At 46.1% G+C, this 24637-nt stretch overlaps 1 protein-coding gene across 1 annotated transcript in view; it reads left to right on the top strand.

The window, feature by feature from the left end:
- LOC115123089 (slit homolog 3 protein-like) overlaps window positions 1–24637 on the top strand; it is a 516835-nt gene that overhangs the window by 216007 nt on the left and 276191 nt on the right. The window contains 1 exon segment of the mRNA XM_065018507.1: window positions 15405–15476. Within this exon segment, the coding sequence (XP_064874579.1) occupies window positions 15405–15476 (72 nt within the window).

The following is a 24637-nucleotide window of genomic DNA, read 5'->3' as shown; positions in this document are numbered from 1 at the left end:
AGCATGGAAGAGCACAAGTAAGCCAGTGTCTCAGCCCCTGTAATAGGGTTAGAGGCAGATAATCCCAGTGGAGAGAGGGGAACCGGCCAGGCAGAAACAGCAAGAGCGGTTCGTTGCTCCAGTGCCTTTCCATTCACCTTCACACTCCTGGGCCAGTCTACACTCAATCATAGGACCTACTGAAGAGATGAGTCTTCAATAAAGAGTGTAGGTATGTACAGCAGGACCAAATCGGAAAGATAGGTAGTAGCAAGCCCATGTAATGCTTTGTAGGTTAGCAATAAAACCTTGAAATCAGCCCTGGCCTTAACAGGAAGCCAGTGTAGAGAGGCTAGCACTGGAGTAATATGATCACAATTATTTGGTTCTAGTCAAGATTCTAGCAGCCGTATTTAGCACTAACTGAGGTTTATTTAGTGTTTTATCCGGGTAGCCAGAAAGTATAGCATTGCAGTAGTCTAACCTAGAAATGACAAAAGCATGGAAACATTTTTCTGCATCATTTTTGGACAGAAAATGCAAGATTTTTGCAATGTTACGTAGATCGAAAAAGCTGTCCTTGAAACAGTCTTGATATGTTCGTCAAAAGAGAGATCAGGGTGGGGGGTAACGCCGAGGTCCTTCACAGTTTTATTTGAGACGGCTGTACAACCATCAGGATTAATTGTCAGATTCAACAGAAGATCTCTTTGTTTCTTGGGATCTAGAACAAGCATCTCTGTTTTGTCTCTGTTTTGTACCTTGTCACAACACAGCTGATTAGCTCAAACACCTTAAGAAGGAAAGAAATTGCACAAATTAACTTTTAAGAAGGCACACCTGTTAATTGAAATGCATTCCAGGTGACTACCTCATGAAGCTGGTTGAGAGAATGCCAACCGTGTGCAAAGCTGTCATCAAGACAAAGGGTAGCTATTTGAAAAATCTCAAATAAAAATATATTTTCATTTGTTTAACACTTTTTTGGTTAATACATGATTCCATATGTGTTATTTCATAGTTTTGATGTCTTCACTATTATTCTACAATGTAGAAAATAGTAAAAATACACAAAAACCCTTGAATGAGTAGGTGTTCTAAAACTTTTGACCAGTAGTGTATGTACATACCCAGTGTGCAACAGAGTTTGTGACCCGTTTTTATTGGTTATGTTGTCGTAGTTGTGCCTAGGGGGGAATATGGGGGAGGGAATGCTGTCACCTCCATGTAGGTGTTTGTCCCCCTGTGTGCTGAGGGTGTCAGGTTCTTGTCCAGTTCTGGCATTTAGGTCACCACAGACTAGTACGTGTCCCTGGGTCTGTAAATGATTGATTGGCAGATGACCTCAGGCCTTGGATATTCAAGGATGAGATGGTGAAGGCTTTGTGTTCTATAAAGTGGTCAATGTTGTTGGTTGTGTGGTTTGGCCTCAGGCCAGTAAGTGTGAGCAGAGCCAGCTGAACATCTGGTACATGCCATTGGCTTGGGCTAGTGGAAGAGTGGGAGTTGGGCCTGTTTACCTGCTCACAGCCTAGGCATATGTGTTACTTCCATGTTGAGGCCCTCTTTGCGGGCATGTTGTGGGCAGGAGGGGCATAGGTCTGATCTGAGGGGGCCTAAATAAGGCGTGGGCATGGTTGACTTGAGGGGTTGTTGATTGGTTGGGGTGGTGGTGCGGATGGGGCTGGTGATGTTGTGGTCTGGATGTTGGTCCTCTCGGCATGGGTCCTCTATGTGTAGGTCCAGGGCAGGGTCCCATAGGTCTGGGAGAGTGTCTTGCTCGTCTGGACGTGATGTCTATTGATCTGTTGCTCCTGTGTGAAGTGTTGTTGCTGCGTTTGAGATCGATGTCCTTTTGGGTCCGGGCGAAGGTGGGCACTGCTGCCTTGTATAGGTGGACCTAGTCATAGAGGCTGTTCAAGTCCAGGGTGGAGTGGTGGGCTCTGCTGTCTTGTAGAGGTGGACCTGGTCATAGAGGCTGTTCAAGTCCAGGGTGGAGTGGTGGACCAGGAAAACATTTGGTTTTGAGGCACAGTCACAGGAAATACTTGCATTAACCCGCTGTATGGTAGTAGGGTGGAAGTATTTTCATGTTAGCAGGGTTGAGATAACCACTTGTGTGTTGGGGAAAGTAGAAGTAGCTTTTTCAATCACTCCCTCGAGTGCTGTGGCCACCCTTTCCTGCTGTGGCCTCAGGTCATTTGTGCCTGTGTGTATTATGATGTGGCTGGGTGAACCTAGTTGGTCCTCAGACAGAAGGTCTAGGGTGCGCTGGGTGTTTGGACACCAGAGTTTAGACACACTGTGTTTTGTATATATTTCCCATTTGAGTCCATAAGGAGTGCAATCTATGTCTTGTGTATCTCCTCAGTTAGTGTGGGGCAGGGGTTGTCAGGAGGGCTATCAGGGTGGCTGACAGGGGGGGTGCTCAGAGGGGGTGAGATCTCCTGGCCTTGGGGTTCTTCATTTGTCTTTCCCACTGTGATGTCGACGCTATGATCAGGGTCTGGGGTGGACTGTTAAGCTGTGGTGTCGAGATTTTTGTCGAGAGCTGAGGTGGGCTGTTCTGCTGGCTTCTCTGTGGGAGTGGCCATCTCTCTAGTGGGTTGTTCTCTGTCACATGCCACCCCCCTCACCCTCTCCTCCAGCAGTCTGATCCGCTCCTCTAGTGCTCTGTTCTTCTCCTGCTCTTGCTTTTATATTGTTGAAGTTGTCTCATCACAGTCCAGAGTGCAGATATTTCTCTCCCAACCTCCACCTCTCCGTTAACCTGTCGGGTTAACCTGTCGGGATCGATATGACAACTACCAGTGAAAATAGAGGGCGCCAAATGCAAACCACAGAAATCTCATAACTACAATTCCTGAAACATACATGTGTCTTGTGTCATTTTAAAGCTATTCTCGTTGTTAATCCCACCAAAGTGTCCGATTTCAAATAGGCTTTTCAGCGAAAGCACTACAAACGCTTATGTTAGGTCTCCACCAAACCACAATATGCACAGCCATTTTCCAGCAATAAATACACCATTCACAAAAAGCATAAATAAAGATCAAATTAATCCCTAACCTTGAATGATCTTCATCAGATGACACTCATATGACTTCATGTTACACAATACATGCATGTTTTGTTTGATAAAGTTCATATTTATATTTAAAAAATCTGAGTTTACATTGGCTATTTAGATTCACTAGTTCCAAAAACATCAAGTGATTTTGCATAGCCACATCGTTTCAACAGAAATACTCATCATACACGTAGATGATAATACAAGTTATACACATGGAATTATAGATATACCTCTCCTTAATGCAACCACTGTGTCAGATTTCAAAAAGAGTTTACTGAAAAAGCAACCCCAGGAACCCCAGGTCCACAATAAATGCTTGATTTGTTCGAAAATGTCCGTTATTTATGTCCAATTAGCTACTTTGGTTAGCGTGTTTGGTAAACAATTCCAAAGTCACAAAGCATGTCCACTATAACGTGACGAAATGTCCAAAGGTTCCGTAACAGTCAGTAGAAACATGTCAAACGATGTACTGAATCAATCTTTAAGATGTTGTTTAGAATGTTGAATAACGTTCCAACCGGAGAATTAGAATGACTTCAGATGACCGGTGGAATGCAGGTCCTTCATCTGTGAACGTGCATAGTGAATGCATGGTCCACTCATGGCTGTGGTGACTATTTCCTGTGTCAATCGACCCCCCTTCACATTAGAGTCATCAGACAAAGTTATATTTGCTGACATCTAGTGGAAGGCGTAGGAAGTGAAAACCCATCCATATCTCGCTGTAATTTCAATGAGACCTTGGTTGAAAATCTGCCACCTCCAGAAAAAAAACAGGAAGTGGAATTTCTCAGCTTTTTGCCTGCTATATGAGTTCTGCTATACTCACAGACATAGTTCAAACAGTTTTAGAAACTTCAGAGTGTTTTCTATCCAATACTAATAATAATATTCAAATATTAGCAACTATGACTCAGGAGCAGGCCATTTGATATGGGCCCCTTTCATCCAAGCTACTCAATACTGCTCCTGCAGCCATAAAAAGTTAAGGGGGTGTTGTTGTGCTGGACTGTTGTCTGGGTCTGTGTTGACTGGAGTGTAATCAACTATTGTTACAGCTCTACCTGCCTTACCTCCAGCTGGGTAAATGTATTCTTCATTTCAATGAGGGAGTAGTAGGGGTTGCTCGTCTGTGGAGTTATATAATGAAGAGGTCTGGTCTGACCCGCTCGGGGTGGGGGTATCTTTCTCAAGGGATAGCTGAAACTGTTTGGGGGTTGCCCTGTACCAATACTGTTCCAGACTTATAGAGATTCATATTTTCTGACTCAGAGTCCTCGTTGTCTAGTATCCTGAGTTTCCACCCCTCGGTAACACCCCCCTCTTAACAAAGTGGTAGTGTGCTAATATAGCACTGTGCCATGCCAGGGGATGGTCTGTGTGGAAGATGAGGTTGCTGATGTTTCCATTTTTATAATAGTCAGCAAAAAGTGTCTCTTAATTTTCCATAAGGAGCTTCATGTTGTGCTCTTTTCGTGTCTTATCATTCTTTACATACACAGGGTGCTGTATTGTAATTACCTCTGAACAGCGGGAGGCAGCTTCTAAGGCCTCTCCATTTGGTTGGAGTAGACCTTTCGACTCTCCTGCCATTGTTGGGCTCAAGGGCTTTGACACCTCTCACTTGACAAGTCAGTGCTAATTGAAGTTGTGTTTAGATTGGTAGCCTTAACTTAGCATTCAGTCCTTATACAGTAAAATATATCATTGTAATGTATTTTTCTTCTTGGCTTTTGGAAATAGAATATAGTTTCAGACTAAAATGACTCACTCAGTTCCAGGTTGGATGGTGTTTTCAGGTTTCTGTTGTTTTCCAGATCATTTGCTGTATGGCTTTGGAATAATAATCTTTGGTAGTTGTAAGCCTTCAAGGTGATTCTGTAATTCCGTCCAAAATCAGGTTGTAGGTTTAGAGTTCTGATTTGGAGTGAAGGTTATGTTGTAGAGGGTAGCATCCTGTATATGTCTCTGACGAAAAAATCCAAGTTTATCTAACTCTAAATCTAAAAAAAATTTAAGAACATGCTGAAAAATACAGGAGCTCATCTGCTCACCTCTCTCCCTCTCTCTCCCTCGCTCTCTCTCTCTCTCTCTCTCCCTCTCTCTCTCTCTCTCTCTCTCTCTCTCTCTCTCTCCCTCTCTCTGCCTCTCTCTCTCTCCCTCCCTCTCTCTCTCTCCCTCTCTCTCTCCCCCTCTCTCTCTCTCTCTCTCTCTGTTATTAGATTTAGGTCTAATGCTCCTGGGCACTGTGGTCTTAACAGCTCTCATTTCTACTAAATCATCTCTCCTCCGCACCATATGGTCTCACAGTGTAAATTAGAAAAGCCAGTGATTTGTGCTATCGTGTTATCGGATATGAATCAAATTCACTCTTGTCCATGTTGATTTTTGTCCCTGGCGAATTACTGATTTTCATATCTTTAATATTCTTTCTACATCATCCTTTATCTCCATGGTAGTTCAGCTTGACTAGAGTTTTTAAATGGTCTGGAGAAAAATAGATGTTGTTTATGGACAGTTGAGCAATGGGACGTGAGTGAATTATTATTATTATTATTTCTTCCTGTAAATACAATGATGCTGATCAGCCATTTTCCTTATCGCTATCAGTGCATCCCTCATAGTGTATTATAAATACAAACACATGCATGATGTATATGTAGAGTTGAAGTCAGATGTTTACATACACTTAGGTTGGAGTCATTAAAACTCATTTTTCAACCACTCCACAAATTCCCTGTTAACAAACTATAGTTTTGGCAAGTCGGTTAGGACATCTACTTTGTCATGACACACGTCATTTTTCCAACATTTGTTTACAGACAGATTATTTCACTTATAATTAGCTATATCACAAGTCCAGTGGGTCAGAAGTTTACATACACTAAGGTGACTGTGCCTTTAAACAGCTTGGAAAGTTCCAGAAAATGATGTCATGGCTTTAGAAGCTTATGATAGGCTAATTGACATCATTTGAGTCATTTGGAGGTGTACCTGTGGATGTATTCCAAGGCCTACCTTCAAAGTCAGTGCCTCGTTGCTTGACATCATGGAAAAATCAAAAGAAATCATCCAAGACCTCAGAAAATAAATTGTAGACCTCCACAAGTCTGGTTCATCCTTGGGAGCAATTTCCAAACGCCTGAAGGTACCACGTTCATCTGTACAAACAATAGTACTAGTATAAACACCATGGGACCACCCAGCCGTCATACCACTCAGGAAAGAGATGCGTTCTGTCTCCTAGAGATGAACATACTTTGGTGCGAAAAGTGCAAATCAATCCCATAACAAACAGCAAAGGACCTTTTGAAGATGCTGGAGGTAACAGGTACAAAAGTGTTTATATCCGCAGTAAAACGAGTCCTATATCAACATAACCTGAAAGGCCGCTCAGCAAAGAAGAGGCCACTGCTCCAAAACCGCCATAAAAAACTGCACATGGGGACAAAGATTGTACTTTTTGGAGAAATGTCCTCTGGTTTGATGAAACGAAAATAGAAATGTTTGGCCATAATGACCATCGTTATGTTTGGAGGAAAAAGGGGGAGGCTTGCAAGCCGAAGAACACCATCCCAACTGTGAAGCATGGGGGTGGCAGCATCATGTTGTGGAGGTGCTTTGCTGCAGGAGGGACTGGTGCACTTCACAAAATAGATTGCATCATGAGGAAAGAAAATGATGTGGATATATTGAAGCAACATCTCAAGACATCAGTCAGGAAGTTAAAGCTTGGTCACAAATGGGTCTTCCAACTGGACAATGACCCCAAGCACACTTCCAAAGTTGTGACACACTGGCTTATGGACAACAAAGTACACTGACCTTGGATGGTTCTCTGAACATCTGGTCCAGGGAGATGAACTCCAGGCTGGGAAGCAGCTCAATGAACAGGCTGATCGATTCCAGCTTGATGGCATGGCAACGCACCAGAGTCAGGTCCACCAGTTCAGGCCTAATCGCCCAACATCAATGCTCAACCTCACTAATGCTCATGGCTGAATGGAAGCAAGTCCCAGCAGCAATGTTCCAACATCTAGTGGAAAGCCTTCCCAGAAGAGTGGACGCTTTTATAGCAGGAAAGGGGGGGACCAACTGCATATTAATGACCATAATTCTGGAATGAGATGTTCGTCGAGCAGATGTCCACATATTTTTGGTCATGTAGTGTATATTTGCAGGCAGAAACAGAAACCCACTCTGAGTCACGTCACAGTGGACAGCTGTTCTCTGATCTATATCACCATGTGTATCTGGTCTGGAGGATCTGGGTACAGTACTGTAGTACCCTCTGGGAGTGTTGTGACTTCCAGCAGCACCACTCTCTCTCCTCCTCTAAGTTAATTGGACCTCCAGCAGCACCACCTGCACCACTCTCTCTCCTCCTCTGAGTTAATTGGACCTCCAGCAGAACCACCTGCACAACTCTCTCTCCTCTGAGTTAATTGGACCTCCAGCAGAACCACCTGCACCACTCTCTCTCCTCTGAGTTAATTGGACCTCCAGCAGCACCACCTGCACCACTCTCTCTCCTCTGAGTTAATTGGACCTCCAGCAGCATGACACTTGGTGAGATGGATTACAACTTCTACTGCCCTTCCTTCCTCCCCTAAAACCCCCACCCCCCTCAACTTACTACACGCATGCACACACACACACACACACACAGCGACCCTCCCAGACCCAATCTACTAATCCGTTCAGTATTATTTATGGCTGCGGAGGGCTCCCCTGATGCCTATAAAGAGGGAAGCCCCTCCCTGACCCTTCAAACCCACTCTCCTAAAGAGCCCTTCAATCCCATTGTATGATTAGCAAAGCCATCTTCTCTTCACATGTTCCCCTTTTAGTGGGGTAATGGGGTTCACTCCTTTTCTAATGGGTGGCCAATAAGAGCCATGGTGTCAACCATGTCATGTCTACCCCTCCCCAAGCCGAGACAGTTGCATTTACCCCCAATCACTGTGGTGTATCAGACAGACAGACAAACAGGTCTGCTGTCCTCATGTGGTCCCTTACAAGTGACATTTTATTACAACTATAAATGTCCCTAAAAGCTCTATCGCTAACCCTCCATCCAGAAGAACAAGAAAGAGAATTAAAACCAATGGCAGAAGAGAAATAAAAGTGAATTAACCAATAACAATTCACCCAGTGTGTGCAACCTCTCGAACCGGTTTTTTCTTTTTCTTCTAGTAACTCATCTAAATTAGTTTGACATTTTTCGGGACCGCAGCCAAAAAGGCTTTTATAACCATAAATGGTATGGATCAGGATAAATCACATTAAGCTGTCCAATTTAATTAAAGTATCGACAAAACATAATAGATACTTACAAGGAGGAAAAACTATTTCCATTTATAATTTCCATATACCGGCTCTTGGGAGGCAGCAAAGGAATGTTACGTCTTAAGCAGAGAGCTCAGAGCACCCAAGGGAGCATTAGAGACCATACAATGATTTAGAAGTCCTCTTTCTCCTTCTTTAAATTCCTCGTCAGAACAAATGTGGGAGGACGACGGTGGTGGTGTAATGAACCGAGTGGCTGCCCCACTTTAGCCTGCGTCAGCTCTCAGCCAGGCTGATCAATAGTGGAATATTTCTATTCATAAAGCAGCGACTTAATTCAATCAAGGAGTCTTTGGGGTAGATGTAAGACACTAAGCAAGGGCAGAAGAGTTAAACGGCTGGAGCAGAATACAAAGCCGAGTACAGAAGACGATGAGGATAAGCTTTGATCAGCCAGCACAGATGCCCCAACTTTAATGTCCATCAACTTGATATTTTATAAACCCCGGTTCCACATCGCTAATAGAATCCCTATAGCCTGTGCTGTCTTCACAGCAATGGAGGGTTAAGTATGGAGAGTTAAGTATGGAGGGTTAAGTATGGAGAGTTAGGTATGGAGGGTTAAGTATGTAGGGTTAGGTATGTAGGGTTAGGTATGGAGGGTTAAGTATGTAGGGTTAGGTATGGAGAGTTAGGTATGGAGGGTTATGTATGGAGGGTTAAGTATGGAGAGTTAAGTATGGAGGGTTACGTATGGAGGGTTACGTATGGAGGGTTATGTATGGAGGGTTAAGTATGGAGAGTTAGGTATGGAGGGTTAAGTATGTAGGGTTAGGTATGGAGGGTTAAGTATGGAGGGTTAAGTATGGAGGGTTAGGTATGGAGGGTTAAGTATGTAGGGTTAGATATGGAGGGTTACGTATGGTGGGTTTTGTATGGAGGGTTAAGTATGGAGGGTTAAGTATGGAGGGTTAAGTATGGAGGGTTAAGTATGTAGGGTTAGATATGGAGGGTTACGTATGGTGGGTTACGCATGGAGGGTTATGTATGGAGAGTTATGTATGGAGGGTTATGTATGGAGAGTTATGTATGGAGGGTTAAGTATGGAGGGTTATGTATGGAGGGTTAAGTATGGAGGGTTAAGTATGGAGGGTTATGTATGGAGGGTTAAGTATGGAGGGTTAAGTATGGAGGGTTAAGTATGGAGGGTTAGTCATGGTGTGTCACAGTATCATCAGACTGAGCTTGTTGTCATTGCAGGCAATCTCAACGCTGTGCATTACAGGGAATACATCCTCCTCCCTCATGTGGTACCCTTCCTGCAGGTTCATTTGGTCTGGTGTGGTGGTGGTGGATTGGTCTGGGGTGGGGTGGTGGTGGTGGATTGGTCTGGGGTGGGGTGGTGGTGGATTGGTCTGGGCTGGGGTGGTGGTGGATTGATCTGGGCTGGGGTTGTAATGGTGGTGGATTGGTCTGGGCTGGGGTGGTGGTGGATTGGGCTGGGGTGGTGGTGGATTGATCTGGGCTGGGGTGGTGGTGGTGGTGGTGGATTGGTCTGGGCTGGGGTGGTGGTGGATTGATCTGGGCTGGGATTGTAATGGTGGTGGATTGGTCTGGGCTGGGGTGGTGGTGGATTGGGCTGGGGTGGTGGTGGATTGGTCTGGGCTGGGGTGGTGGTGGATTGATCTGGGCTGGGATTGTAATGGTGGTGGATTGGTCTGGGTTGTGGTGGTGGTGGATTGGTCTGGGCTGGGCTGAGATGGTTGTACTGGGGATGTGGATAGAGTTTGTGTTGCTAGCAGGCAGCAGAAAGCCACTGACAAGACTAGCTGCCTCCTGACTGGATCTGGCTGTGGAAATTCAATTTGACATGCAGATAATAGCCCCCTGAGAGCAACACGCCCTGGACAGCACAGAACACCACTCCTGTTCTGTTTGATAGGTACCCTTGATAGGCAGGGTGCAGACCAGACCAGCCAGTCAGGGGTATAGAATCAACAGCTGGGTGTATACATTCTCTCTTTATGGCAGCGTGTAGTTTGTAAGAGTTATGGAGAAAGACAGATGTCTGTTTTGATGACGGTAGTAGAGGTTATGATTGGAACAAGAGGGTTGATGATAGCTGAGGTTTCGAGCTGTTTTCCACTTTCATTTTACATTGAAATGGTAGTATTCCTCATGTGACTGTCCCTATTTCACTTTCCCTCTTATCTTCCGGAAAGGGGGAGGACATGATAACTAGAAATAGAAACTGAATTGTGTTGCCATGCCATTCATTCTTTTTCCGATGTCTGTTAAGGAAATTGAATAGAATAAAGTTGTGTGTGAATGCATGTGTGTGTGTGTTTACCTGCTTTAAGGACGGTTCCTCCTTGCAGCGAACGCGTGCTGCTTTGATACCTGTGGGTTGCTAGGATTTTATCAGTAATATGTTTTGGTGCTGCCAGCTGGTCTGGACATGGAAGCTTTAATGCAATCAATAGGAGATTTATAGCAGCCATCCTGTGAGTCAGAAAGAGGAGGGTGAAAGAAAAATACAATTAATGACATTTGCAAGCAGATTGTCAGTGTCGGGAGACTGATGCTCTCCCTCTCTCCTCCCCCGCACAAAACTGTTAGTGTATGCGCGTGTGTGTGCCTGCGAGTGTACTTGCATGCGTACATGTGTGTTTGCGTGCGTGCGCGTGTGTGTGTTTGTCCCTGAGTGTGTGTGTGTTTGAGTGGGTAGATGATGTGGATAGTACACTGTTGGTTGTCTGTGTGTCCTTTTAACGCGGAGGCAGGAAACCAATCTCAGCAGGATGATCGTCTCTTTGAAGGTGGCGATCTGACTCACCTAAAATAACTTGCGACACTGAGGATACAGGGGATCCATACACCATGTATCAAGCATCACCACCTGCCAGCAACACTGTGTAACGTGCTTGCCTGCTGTTCATCACACATTATTAACTACAGCAGTATCTCCCCAATATCAAATAACATCAGCAATGAGATTACATAGGCAAGGCCTATTACTGCTCAACAGATATAGCAGAGGAAATGATACGTCATTAAATGAATGGCATAACTTCTTCTCATTTAACATGTTGCATACAGTATCATACTTTACAGCTGTTGTGTTTGGGAAGACATTATAATGTCCTCCAAAGTTAATATGGCAGCATTAACGTCCATTGCCAATGTTTAGTGCTTCCCCATAAAATCCTCTTCACGTGTGTGTTTGTGTGTGTGTGTGTGTGTGTGAGGTTGCTCAAAACCGCAGAGAGAGATTCTATTTCATAATGGCTCTTATTTAGGTTGGATGGTTTCTTTTTTGTCTTTAGGACAAAGAAAGCACAGCCGAGTAAACAAAACAATAAAACATTTATTAGAACTGGAAGTCCTGTATAAAACCGTAGCCTCTCTCCTCTCGTAGCACGCAGAGGACATGACGGAGCTGCGACTCACCACTCAGGAATATGAAAACACTATGAGAAGAAACAAAAATGGCCAAAAAAGAAATACATTAAAAATGTGATTTTTTTAATCTGTTTTACATTTATGCCATCAAAGTCAGCCTGTAAGCATTGACGAAAGCAGTTGGGAAGAGAAATGCATTCCTACCCAATGTGTCGGAGGTGTAAACACGAGATACATTTTCCATCTGTGCTGCGTGTTAAAGTGGCCTATTATGAGTTATACTCCTTCAAACGTTTGCCTTCTTTCTACATGTACCGAGACTTTCCCAGATCTTTTCAAAAAGACTGGCCAAAGAATCCAAGGTTATTGAAAGCATCAAGAACAATAAAGCAAGGTCAAAACGGTGTATTCATTATTCAACACACAGCACACTAATCAAGATTTCTGGCACTAATAAAACAACCATTTAATAACGTAAACCCAATAAATGCTGTTTTAAGAAGGTTGTGAGAGGAAATTGCTGGTGATACTTTTTAATACATAATTATGGGCTGGCAGTAGGAGGGAGAGGCAAGAGAGAGAGAGGTGGAGAGTGCCTGGGCTGGCAGTAGGAGGGAGAGAGAGAGGGAAAGAGAGAGAGAGCTGGAGAGTGCCTGGGCTGGCAGTAGGAGGGAGAGAGAGAGGGAAAGAGAGAGAGAGCTGGAGAGTGCCTGGGCTGGCAGTAGGAGAGAGAGAGAGAGACAGAGGTGGAGAGTGCCTGGGATGGCAGTAGGAGGGAGAGAGAGAGAGAGAGAGGTGGAGAGTGCCTGGGCTGGCATTAGGAGGGAGAGAGAGAGAGAGGTGGAGAGTGCCTGGGCTGGCAGTAGGAGGGAGAGAGAGAGAGAGAGAGGTGGAGAGTGCCTGGGCTGGCAGTAGGAGAGAGAGAGAGAGACAGAGGTGGAGAGTGCCTGGGCTGGCAGTAGGAGGGAGAGAGAGAGAGAGAGAGGTGGAGAGTGCCTGGGCTGGCAGTAGGAGGGAGAGAGAGAGAGGTGGAGAGTGCCTGGGCTGGCAGTAGGAGGGAGGGAGAGAGAGAGAGAGAGAGGTGGAGAGTGCCTGGGCTCGCAGTAGGAGGGAGAGAGAGAGAGAGAGCTGGAGAGTGCCTGGGCTGGCAGTAGGAGGGAGAGAGAGAGACAGAGGTGGAGAGTGCCTGGGCTAGCAGTAGGAGGGAGAGAGAGAGAGAGAGGTGGAGAGTGCCTGGGCTGGCAGTAGGAGGGAGAGAGAGAGACAGAGGTGGAGAGTGCCTGGGCTGGCAGTAGGAGGGAGAGAGAGAGAGACAGAGGAGGGAGAGAGAGAGACAGAGGTGGAGAGTGCCTGGGCTGGCAGTAGGAGGGAGGGAGAGAGACAGAGGTGGGGAGTGCCTGGGCTGGCAGTAGGAGGGAGAGAGAGAGAGAGAGAGGTGGAGAGTGCCTGGGCTGGCAGTAGGAGGGAGAGAGAGAGAGAGAGAGGTGGAGAGTGCCTGGGCTGGCAGTAGGAGGGAGAGAGAGAGAGAGAGAGGTGGAGAGTGCCTGGGCTGGCAGTAGGAGGGAGAGAGAGAGACAGAGGTGGAGAGTGCCTGGGCTGGCAGTAGGAGGGAGAGAGAGAGAGAGAGGTGGAGAGTGCCTGGGCTGGCAGTAGGAGGGAGAGAGAGAGAGAGAGAGCTGGAGAGTGCCTGGGCTGGCAGTAGGAGGGAGAGAGGTGGAGAGTGCCTGGGCTGGCAGTAGGAGGGAGAGAGAGAGAGGTGGAGAGTGCCTGGGCTTGCAGTAGGAGGGAGAGTGAGAGAGAGGTGGAGAGTGCCTGGGCTGGCAGTAGGAGGGAGGGAGAGAGAGAGAGAGAGAGCCGGGGCTGGCAGTAGGAGGGAGAGAGAGAGAGAGAGAGGTGGAGAGTGCCTGGGCTGGCAGTAGGAGGGAGGGAGAGAGAGAGAGAGAGTGCCGGGGCTGGCAGTAGGAGGGAGAGAGAGAGAGAGAGGTGGAGAGTGCCTGGGCTGGCAGTAGGAGGGAGGGAGAGAGAGAGAGAGTGCCGGGGCTGGCAGTAGGAGGGAGAGAGAGAGAGAGAGAGACGTGGAGAGTGCCTGGGCTGGCAGTAGGAGGGAGAGAGAGAGGTGGAGAGTGACTGGGCTGGCAGTAGGAGGGAGAGAGAGAGAGAGAGAGAGTGCCGGGGCTGGCAGTAGGAGGGAGAGAGAGAGGTGGAGAGTGACTGGGCTGGCAGTAGGAGAGAGAGAGAGAGAGAGAGAGAGAGAGAGAGAGAGAGAGAGTGCCTGGGCTGGCAGTAGGAGGGAGAGAGAGAGAGAGAGAGTGCCTGGGCTGGCAGTAGGAGGGAGAGAGAGAGAGAGAGAGAGGTGGAGAGTGACGGCTGGCAGTAGGAGGGAGAGAGAGAGAGAGTGTCTGGGCTGGCAGTAGGAGGGAGAGAGAGAGAGAGAGAGAGAGAGAGAGAGAGAGAGAGCCTGGGCTGGCAGTAGGAGGGAGTGAGAGAGAGAGAGAGTGACTGGGCTGGCAGTAGGAGGGAGAGAGAGAGAGAGAGAGTGCTTGGGCTGGCAGTAGGAGGGAGAGAGAGAGAGAGAGAGAGAGAGAGAGAGAGAGAGAGAGAGAGAGAGAGAGAGTGCCTGGGCTGGCAGTAGGAGGGAGAGAGAGAGAGAGAGTGCCTGTGCTGGCAGTAGGAGGGAGAGAGAGAGATAGAGTGACTGGGCTGGCAGTAGGAGGGAGAGAGAGAGAGAGAGAGAGAGAGAGTGACTGGGCTGGCAGTAGGAGGGAGAGAGAGAGAGAGAGAGAGAGAGAGAGAGAGAGAGAGAGAGAGAGAGAGAGTGCCTGGGCTGGCAGTAGGAGGGAGAGAGAGGTGGAGAGAGAGAGAGAGAGAGAGAGAGAGAGAGAGAGAGTGCCTGGGCTGGCAGAATTCCACAGTGTATTTGGATCCCTGCCTGATTGTTTATCACTGGAAGTGGTCGTAGCGAGGTCAGCGGTTAAACCCACCGGTGGTCTCTCTCTGTAATGTGGAGCAGGCATGACTGGGAAACAGACACCCTGATTATCCCCCCAGATATTCCATATCTCATTTATTTCCTCCCTGCCCAGTAATCACATTCTGGTTTTCAAATTATGTTTGCCCGGTAAGGATCTACAAACAAACAAGCTTAATATAGTTAAGCAAAACCATTGTGACATGTCCAAAATAATTTGCCTCATAACTGAATGCATAGAGGGAGAAGAAAAACTGTCAGGGTAGTAATGTCATGCAATGTCTCAGTCTGTGGGTGTTATTTTCTTCTGTCATGCCTCCAGTTACTCAAACCCAATGTGATTGCTTCAGTCCTTCACCAGAAGAATGGAACACTCTCGGAGGGTTCTACTTAAGTTAAACATTTTGAAATGTTTTACATTAAAAACATGTACACACATATGTATTCCTCACCACACATGACAGGGAGAGAGGGGGATATAAGAGGGAAGAAGGAGACAAAAGGTAAGATATGGTGTTTATGGTTTTGAACTTTAAAGGGATGCCTATCATTACTCCTCTGCAGAACACTGGAGCCGCAGAATTCTCCAGAATGTGCATATGTTCTTAAAGCTTCGCCTCTCTGAAATGCGCGTTGTGCCTTCAAACTGCCTCTAACGTTTCATCCTTGTCTTTATCTCGTGCTCCCCAGGGATCTCAGTGAGAACCAGATCCAGGCAGTTCCTCGTAAGGCTTTCCGTGGGATCACAACAGTCAAAAACCTGTAAGTAGCCCTACTCCTTCCTCTATCCTCCTCCATATATGAGAAGCCCATTAACAAGCACCTGGCGTGGCTTCTCCGTGAAAGACAAAGGAGGAAAGAGTTATGTGTCTGACATGTCCATCAATCCGAGGTAGATGGGTTCAGGTCTGTTGAAACAAGTGTCCAATAATATTATTTAATTCATTCATTCATTCATCTATTCATGAGATGCTAATATACAACAAAACAAAAATCCAGGTAATCATCAAGCCATAAAAGATTGCTTCCAATGTTCCTTTTAATTAACATAGTTACTACAGTTCACTGTTAAAGGGGAAGATGCTGCAGCTGATTTGCATGGACTCTGATGATTATACGATATAAAACCACAAGCCAATCGTAGGTTTTCCACCACGTTGCCGGGTGACTGTGTTGGGCAGAACTTTATTTTTTATTTTTTAAATTTATTTCACCTTTATTTAAAAATCGCTGAAGTTGGAGACTTTTATCTCCCTCACCAACTTCAAACATCAGCTATCCGAGCAGCTAACCGATCGCTGCAGCTGTACATAGTCTATTGGTAAATAGCCCACCCATTTTCACCTACCTCATTCCCATACTGTTTTTATACTGTTTTTATTTATTTACTTTTCTGCTCTTTTGCACACCAATATCTCTACCTGTACATGACCATCTGATCATTTATCACTCCAGTGTTAATCTGCAAAATTGTATTATTCGCCTACCTCCTCATGCCTTTTGCACACATTGTATATAGATTGCCCATTTTTTTTTCTACTGTGTTATTGACTTGTTAATTGTTTATTCCATGTCTAACTCTGTGTTGTCTGTTCACACTGCTATGCTTTATCTTGGCAAGGTCGCAGTTGCAAATGAGAACTTGTTCTCAACTAGCCTACCTGGTTAAATAAAGGTGAAATAAAAAAATAAAATAAAAAATATTTAACCATGTAGGCTAGTTGAGAACAAGTTCTCATTAGCAACTGCGACCTGGCCAAGATAAAGCGTAGCAATTCGACACATACAACAACACAGAGTTACACATGGAATGTGTAAAGAGGGAGAAGGAAGCAACTCCAAGCCAATGGCCCCCATTCATTGCCCAGAACAATAAACGTTACATAAACCAAAACTCTGTCCCAAATCAGCCAATTAGAGGAGGGCATATCGATGATTCACTGCAATTATTGTGTTGTTGAGATTAGGCTTAATGGGCCGACCTCTGTGTTTCGAGTGAAGTATCACGGCTCAGAGCCCTATGGGATGCACCCATAGAATGACCACTCCCTCTCAGTGTTGCTGAACTAAGGTGCCTTTTTAAACCTTTTGCTATAAATTACAGGGTTAGGGTTAGCCAAGTGGAAGTCATGCAGCGGCAGGCTGTTTGAAAGACAGCCAGGGACCCACACAGGTCCCGCCAGCTAAACACTCACAGAGAGAGATTTTTAAAAAAGCTTTTGGCTCAATTTGGCATGAGGGTCTGCTATACAAACTGATGGAAAGTGGTGTTGAGGGGAAAAAAACATACGACGTTATGAAATCCATGTACACAAACAACAAGTGTGCAGTTTAAATTGTAAAAAAACACACACATTTTTTTCCACAGGGCCGTGGGGTGAGACTGAGATGCAGCTTGAGCCTCACCCTCTTCAACAAATATATCAACAAATTGGCGAGGGCACTAGATCAGTCTGCAGCACCCGGAATCACCCTACTAGAATCTGAAGTAAAATGTCTACTGTTTGTTGATGATCTGGTGCTTCTGTCCCCAACCAAGGAGGGCCTACAGCAGCACCTACATCTGCTGCACAGATTCTGTCAGACCTGGGTCCTGACAGTAAATCACAATAAGACTAAAATAATGGTGTTCCAAAAAAGGTCCAGTTGCCACGACCACAAATACAAATTCCATCTAGACACCGTTGCCCTAACAATCTATACATACCTCGGCCTAAACATCAGCACCACAGGTAACTTCCACAAAGCTGTGAACGATCTGAGAGACAAGGGAAGAAGGGCTATGTGTCATCAAAAGGAACATCATATTCGACATACCAATGAGGATCTGGCTAAAAATAATTTAATCAGTTATAGAATCCATTGCCCTTCATGGTTGTGAGGTCTGGGGTCTGCTCACCAACCAAGAATTCACAAAATGGGACAAACACCAAATTGAGACTCTGCATGCATCACCGAATAATGCATTCAAAGCAGAATTAGGCCGATACCCGCTAATGATCCAAATCCAGTAAAGAGCCGTTAAATTCTATAGCCACCTAAAAGCAAGTGATTCCCAAACCTTCCATAACAAAGACATCACCTACAGAGAGATGAACCTGGAGAAGAGTCCTCTAAGCAAGCTGGTCCTGGGGCTCTGTTTACAAACACAAACAGACTCCAGAACAGCAACACAATTAGACCCAACCAAATCATGAATTAAACTAAAAGATAATTACTCGACACATTGGAAAGAATTTAACAAAAAACAGAGCAATCTAGAATGCTATTTGGTCCTAAACAGAGAGTACACTGTAGTAGAATACACTTATCTCCACAAAGAGAGCGAGAGAAAGGGAGAGAGGAGAGAGAGAGAGAGCGAGGGAGAGAGAGGAGAGAGAGAGGAGAGAGGGAGAGAGAGGAGAGAGGGACGGTCAATCACAACCTCGTCACTTGTTATAGCATTTAGCACAGTTAGCCATGGCTAATTCTTCAGCTGTTCACAGACCATATAGGATTGAGGGAGAGAGGGAGGGAGACTGTGAGTGGTAGCTTGCAACTCTTTTGTAACCCCCCCCCCCCCACACACACACACACACACACACAACTCCTCCTCAGTACGCCTCCACCCCAGCCCCAGCAAGGTGACTCCTGATTTAATTGCTGAAATAGTCCAACCCTCCATTTCCCTTCCAAAGAAAAAACCTTACAGATTCCAATCGGCCCATGTATTGATTTTCTCATATGCTCTCTTGTCTCTCCCCTAATGCCCTCCTTTTCTACTGCTCTACAGTAGGGACACACCGCTCTCCCCACACACTCGTAATCTCATCCCTGATATCCTGCAGAAAGCTTTATTGGCTACTGAAAACTGGAGTGGTGTTCATTTCCCCCAGCTTTCAGATTTTTTTTACATTCGCAAGAAACAGGGAGATATTATTCTAATGGCTCTCTAAACAAATGAGACACATGTCACACGTCTGTATATGTCAGAGCAGATAACATGATCTGCATCTGGGCTTTCTGGGCTGAATGCCGCCCTTGGCTGTGTTCTGTTAAGTGTCAGCTCCACACACACACACACACACACACACACACACACACACACACACACACACACACACACACACACACACACAGAGACTACTGTATCTGTCTATCCTTAACACAATATGTCAATCCACAATGTTGTCCATTAATTGTAACAAAATGGCTGCCCACTGTATGTCTCTCCAGGCTTACAAACGTATTTGCCAGAGAGCATGGACATGACATGTTGTTGCAAAAGTGGCAGAATACAGATCTCTGTCAGCCAGCAAAGCAACCTCCACTGGGCTGGGCTGACAGTGAGTTATTGGCCATGTATGAGGCTAGCACACTGATGTCCCTCTGGTCTAAACACTGAAGCCTCACAACTGCTATATCAACTAAACGCAGGGGGTGATTGAGAGTCCAGCTCTGCAGCTGCGATATCCCCCAGCCTCCCCTCTCTTCCCTCCCCCAGCCTCCACCAGCCTCCCTCTCTCCCCCAGCCTCCCCTCTCTCCATCAGCCTCCCCCAGCCTCTCGCCCCCAGCCTCTCGCACCCAGCCTCCCCGGTCACCACTTTGCCCCAGTCACCCTCCCCCTGGGCTTCTATTGTCCCATCTTCCTGCATGTGGCTCATATAAAGTAACCCGCTTCACACTCTCCTACCCAGAATGCTGTGCCATCTCACCATTTGTTTGAATTATGTTTTGGCGGTGAGAGGTGCAGCCGGTGAGTGGTTTATGACCAGCTCGGACTGTAAGACATGTCGCTCGCTGCAGATGGCGGCGCTCAGCCTTTTATGTCACCCACTAATCCCGCTCGCAGACCGTTCAGGGCGCAGCTTAGCCAAACACGCCATCACACGACACACTGTACCACTGTACCCAGGGCTCTGCCCACTGACTCACACTACAGACACTAACACAGTGCCCCACCCATCATCCTACTTATTGCTTCACCCGTCAACCCTCTTACTGCCCCACCCGTCAACCCTCTTACTGCCCCACCCGTCAACCCTCTTAATGCCCCACCCGTCACTCCTCTTACTGCCCCACCCGTCAACCCTCTTACTGCCCCACCCGTCAACCCTCTTACTGCCTCACCCGTCAACCCTCTTACTGCCCCACCAACCCTCTTACTGCCCCACCCGTCAACCCTCTTACTGCCTCACCCGTCAACCCTCTTACTGCCCCACCCATCAACCCTCTTACTGCCCCACCCGTCAACCCTCTTACTGCCTCACCCGTCAACCCTCTTACTGCCCCACCCGTCAACCCTCTTACTGCCCCACCCGTCAACCCTCTTACTGCCTCACCCGTCAACCCTCTTACTGCCCCACCCGTCAACCCTCTTACTGCCCCACCCGTCAACCCTCTTACTGCCCCACCCGTCAACCCTCTTACTGCCTCACCCGTCAACCCTCTTACTGCCCCACCCGTCAACCCTCTTACTGCCCCACCCGTCAACCCTCTTACTGCCTCACCCGTCAACCCTCTTACTGCCCCACCCGTCAACCCTCTTACTGCCCCACCCGTCAACCCTCTTACTGCCTCACCCGTCAACCCTCTTACTGCCCCACCCGTCAACCCTCTTACTGCCCCACCCATCAACCCTCTTACTGCCTCACCCATCAACCCTCTTACTGCCCCACCCATCAACCCTCTTACTGCCCCACCCATCAACCTTCTTACTGCCCCACCCGTCAACCCTCTTACTGCCTCACTCGTCAACCCTCTTACTGCCCCACCCGTCAACCCTCTTACTGCCTCACCCGTCAACCCTCTTACTGCCCCACCCGTCAACCCTCTTACTGCCCCACCCATCAACCCTCTTACTGCCTCACCCGTCAACCCTCTTACTGCCCCACCCATCACTCCTCTTACTGCCTCACCCGTCACCCCTTTCCACCTCATCTTGTGGGCTCTGCAGTGTCTTCTCTGTCCTTGTTCATATTCGTGTAGAGAAAGAGGGAGAGAGAGAGAGAGAGAGAGATCAAGAGAGAGAGAGAGAGAGAGAGACATCATCACTCTTTAGGCTTTGTGTCCACGTCTGTCTACAGAAGGACACTGACTAAATAGCCACAGACTGTCCTGTCCTCTGCTGTGCTAATCAGGACAGGACACAGTAGCTAGCTATAGATTGGCTGCGTGATTTATCTCCATCCCTTCCACTGTCCTTTCCTCCTCCTGAAGCCCTTTAGTCTATCCATCACCCAGCCCAGTGACAGCAGAGCAGCTCTCCCTGCCATTGCACCCTATTCCCTACATAGTCCACTACTCTTTCTAAAACAAAAGCAGTGACTATAAAAGCAACATGGAACCATCTGTGACTTAACCCCTGTCTCGAAAACACTCCAACCCCATTCACTTCCTGTTGTCTTAGCTGATGAACGTCGATCAGCTGGGTCCCCAAATGAATTAGGAGGCGTGCGGCTGCTGGTTAAGAATCCTGCTCCATCCTTCCCGATAACAGATTAATAGGGCTGGGCTAGTGGGTCTATTCTGTTAAGGCCCTAGTCTCCGAGTCCTTTCTCTGTCTCTCTTTCTTTCTCTCTCTCTCCCGCTCTACTCTCTCTCTCTATCTCTCTCTCTCGCTCTCTCTCTTTACTCTCACTCTCTACCCTCTCTCTCTTTTTCTCTCTCTCCCTCTACTCTCTTCCTCTACCCTCTCTCTCTACTCTCCCCCTCTACTCTCTTCCTCTACCCTCTCTCTCTACTCTCTTCCTCTATACCTCTCTCTCTACTCTCCCTCTATCTCTCTGTCTCCATCTCTCTGTCTCCCTCCCTTCAGTAAACCCAGTACATTGCAAGAGGATAATGAAATCCAGTTCATTTCAGTAGTAATAATACTAGTACATATAATCATGTATACAGGTACAATACTACTGCTGTTGTATTGTGGAATCTTCGGTCGATAAATGTAAATTAAAAATAAAAACTATTATAAAAAGAAAAATAATGAATGGGTAATAAATAAACAACAAAATGTACATAGATGATGGTTACACTATGTATTACTGTTAGTTATTTACAATGTAAATACTTCAAGGAATTAATTGTCATGGGATGTCCCTATGGGAACCATATAAAGTTGAAGTCGGAAGTTTACATACACTTAGGTTGAAGTCATTAAAACTAGTTTTTCAACCACTCCACACATTTTTTGTTAACAAACTATAGTTTTGACAAGTCGGTTAGGACATCTACTTTGTGCATGACACAAGTCATTTTTCCAACAATTGTTTACAGACAGATTATTTCACTTATAACTCACTGTATCACAATTCCAGTGGGTCAGACGTTTTCTGTGCCTTTAAACAGCTTGGAAAATTCCACAAAATGATGTAATGGCTTTAGAAGCTTCTGATAGGCTAATTGACATAATTTGAGACAATTGGAAGTGTACCTGTGGACGTATTTCAAGGCCTATCTTCAAACTCAGTGCCTCTATAGATTTGATTTGGATTTGATTTTCTTTGCTTGACATCATGGGAAAATCAAAAGAAATCAGGCAAGACCTCAGAAAAAAGATTTTAGACCTCCACAAGTCTGGTTTATCCTTGGGAGTAATTTCCAAATGCCTGAAGGTACCACGTTCATCTGTACAAACAATAGTACGCAAGTGTGAACACCATGGGACCACGCAGTTGTCATACCGCTCAGGCATACTGCACATGGGGACAAAGATCATACTTTTTGGAGAAATGTCCTCTGGTCTGATGAAACTAAATTAGAACTGTTTGGCCAAAATGACCACCGTTAACTTTGGAGGAAAAAGGGGGATGCTTGCAAGCCGAAGAACACCATCCCAACCGTGAAGCATGAGGGTGGCAGCATCATGTTTTGGGGGTGCTTTGCTGCAGGAGGGTCTGGTGCACTACACAAAATAGATGGCATCATGAGGAGAGAAAATTATGTGGATATATTGAAGCAACATCTCAAGACATCAGTCAGGAAGTTAAAGCTTGGTCGCAAATGGGTCTTCCAACTGGAGAATGACCCCAACCATACTTCCAAAGTTGTGGCAAAATGGCTTAAGGACAACAAAGTCAAGGTATTGGGGTGGCCATCACAAAGCCCTGACCTCAATCCTATAGAAAGTTTATGGGCAGAACTGAAAAGCATGTGCGAGCAAGGAGGCCTACAAACCTGGGTTACACCAGCTCTGTCAGGGGGAATGGGCTGAAATTCAACCAACTTATTGTGGGAAGCTTGTGGAAGGCTACCCAAAACGTTTGACCCAAGCTTAACAATTTAAAGGCAATGCTCCCAAATACTAATTGAGTGTATGTAAACTTCTGACCCACTGGGAATGTGATGAAAGAAATAACAGCTGAAATAAATCATTCACATTCTTAAAATAAAGTGATGATCCTAACTGACCTAAGACAGATACTTTTTAATTGGATTAAATGTCAGGAATTGTGAAAAACTCAGTTTAAATGTATTTGGCTAAGGTGTATATCAACTTTCGACTTCAACTGTACATATCTGGCAGTCATATTTGCAGTTTCTCCCTCGCCCAGAATAACTCCCAGCTTTCTGTCATTTGTAAATGCAAAGAAGTTGGGAATTGATTGGGATATTTTCTTGAAAAAATATCTTATTTGGGAGTATTTCTCACCGTAGAGGAAAAAGTACATCTCTGTCTCTACTTCCCCTGTCGTACAGTGACCACATAGACACACCTCTTGGGGTAGCCATGTCTTTTTGTGTCTCCCTTTTTCTATAGCCAGTTGGTGGTTTCTGAGCCTGTATTTGGTCAGGATCTGTCTCTGTTTTGTATATCTGACAGTGTAGAGATATTCTGCCAATTTGTATTCTCTTTTGAGGTCCAAATAGCAATTTTGTTTTTTCTGTGTTCTTGTTTCATTTTCCCAATTTGTCAAATAGGAGGTTTTCATTTCTGTAACAATTTGAATGATTTCCCTGTGTGTTTGGATAATAGTTTTTTTGTGTGTTTTTAACAGATGACATAGGGGACTCTTTTCAGGGTTCAGCTCTTGGGTTTCCATTGTTTTTAATTGTAAAGATGTTTTGGGGCTTCATTTCATATGGTGCCAAAATGTAAGTGTCCTTTTCTTTATATTTACAATTAAAGGTAATTTTCGGAGTTACTCTCTGCATGTGTTCTTTGGTACTTTGTTTGGATATTTAGGATAATTATGCATAATTCTGTATGTAGATTTTATATGGTGTTTCTGTGACAATACAGAGGCGGATGCAAGATGCAAGCAACGATGGTTTAATGAATACAGTTTACAGCAGCAACAGGACAGACAGACTGTACTCAGACCGAATCCGACCCAGGGACTAGGGCGCATCTTCCGATGATAGCGTGCTGAGAAATCCAGGGGAGTGTGTCCGGATGGGTAGGAAGGAGCACAGCAGATAATTCACACAAGGGCGGCGAGAGATGAGTACGGACACACCGTGACAATACAATACCCCCCCCCCCCCCCTAGGAACGCCTCTTGGCGTTCCCAGGCGAATGTACCTGTCGATTGAAATCATCGATAAGGGAGTGATCCAGAATGTCCCTAGCAGGTACCCAACGTCTCTCCTCCGGGCCGTAACCCTCCCAGTCCACCAGGTACTGGAATCCGCGTCCCCTCCTTCTAGAGTCCAAAATACGATTGACAGAAAAGGTGAGTTCCCCATCAACAAGTCGTGGCGGCGGGGGAACCGGGACCGGCGGGTTAATGCGGGCCTGAAACACAGGTTTTATTTTAGACACATGAAAGGTAGGATGAATTCTCCTATACGCCGGAGGAAGCTTGAGCCGGACCGCCACCGGACTAATGATCCTGGTGACTTTGAACGGGCCGATAAATTTGGGGGCAAGCTTGTTCGAAACGGATCGGAGTGGAATGTTCTTAGTAGAAAGCCACACTCTTTGGCCAACGACGTATACCGG

The sequence above is a fragment of the Oncorhynchus nerka genome, linkage group LG5 (genome assembly GCF_034236695.1).
Source record: "Oncorhynchus nerka isolate Pitt River linkage group LG5, Oner_Uvic_2.0, whole genome shotgun sequence".
Classification (NCBI taxonomy): Eukaryota; Metazoa; Chordata; class Actinopteri; order Salmoniformes; family Salmonidae; genus Oncorhynchus; species Oncorhynchus nerka.
Note: the sequence above shows the minus strand (reverse complement) of the source record. Positions and strands in the feature narration are given on the sequence as shown.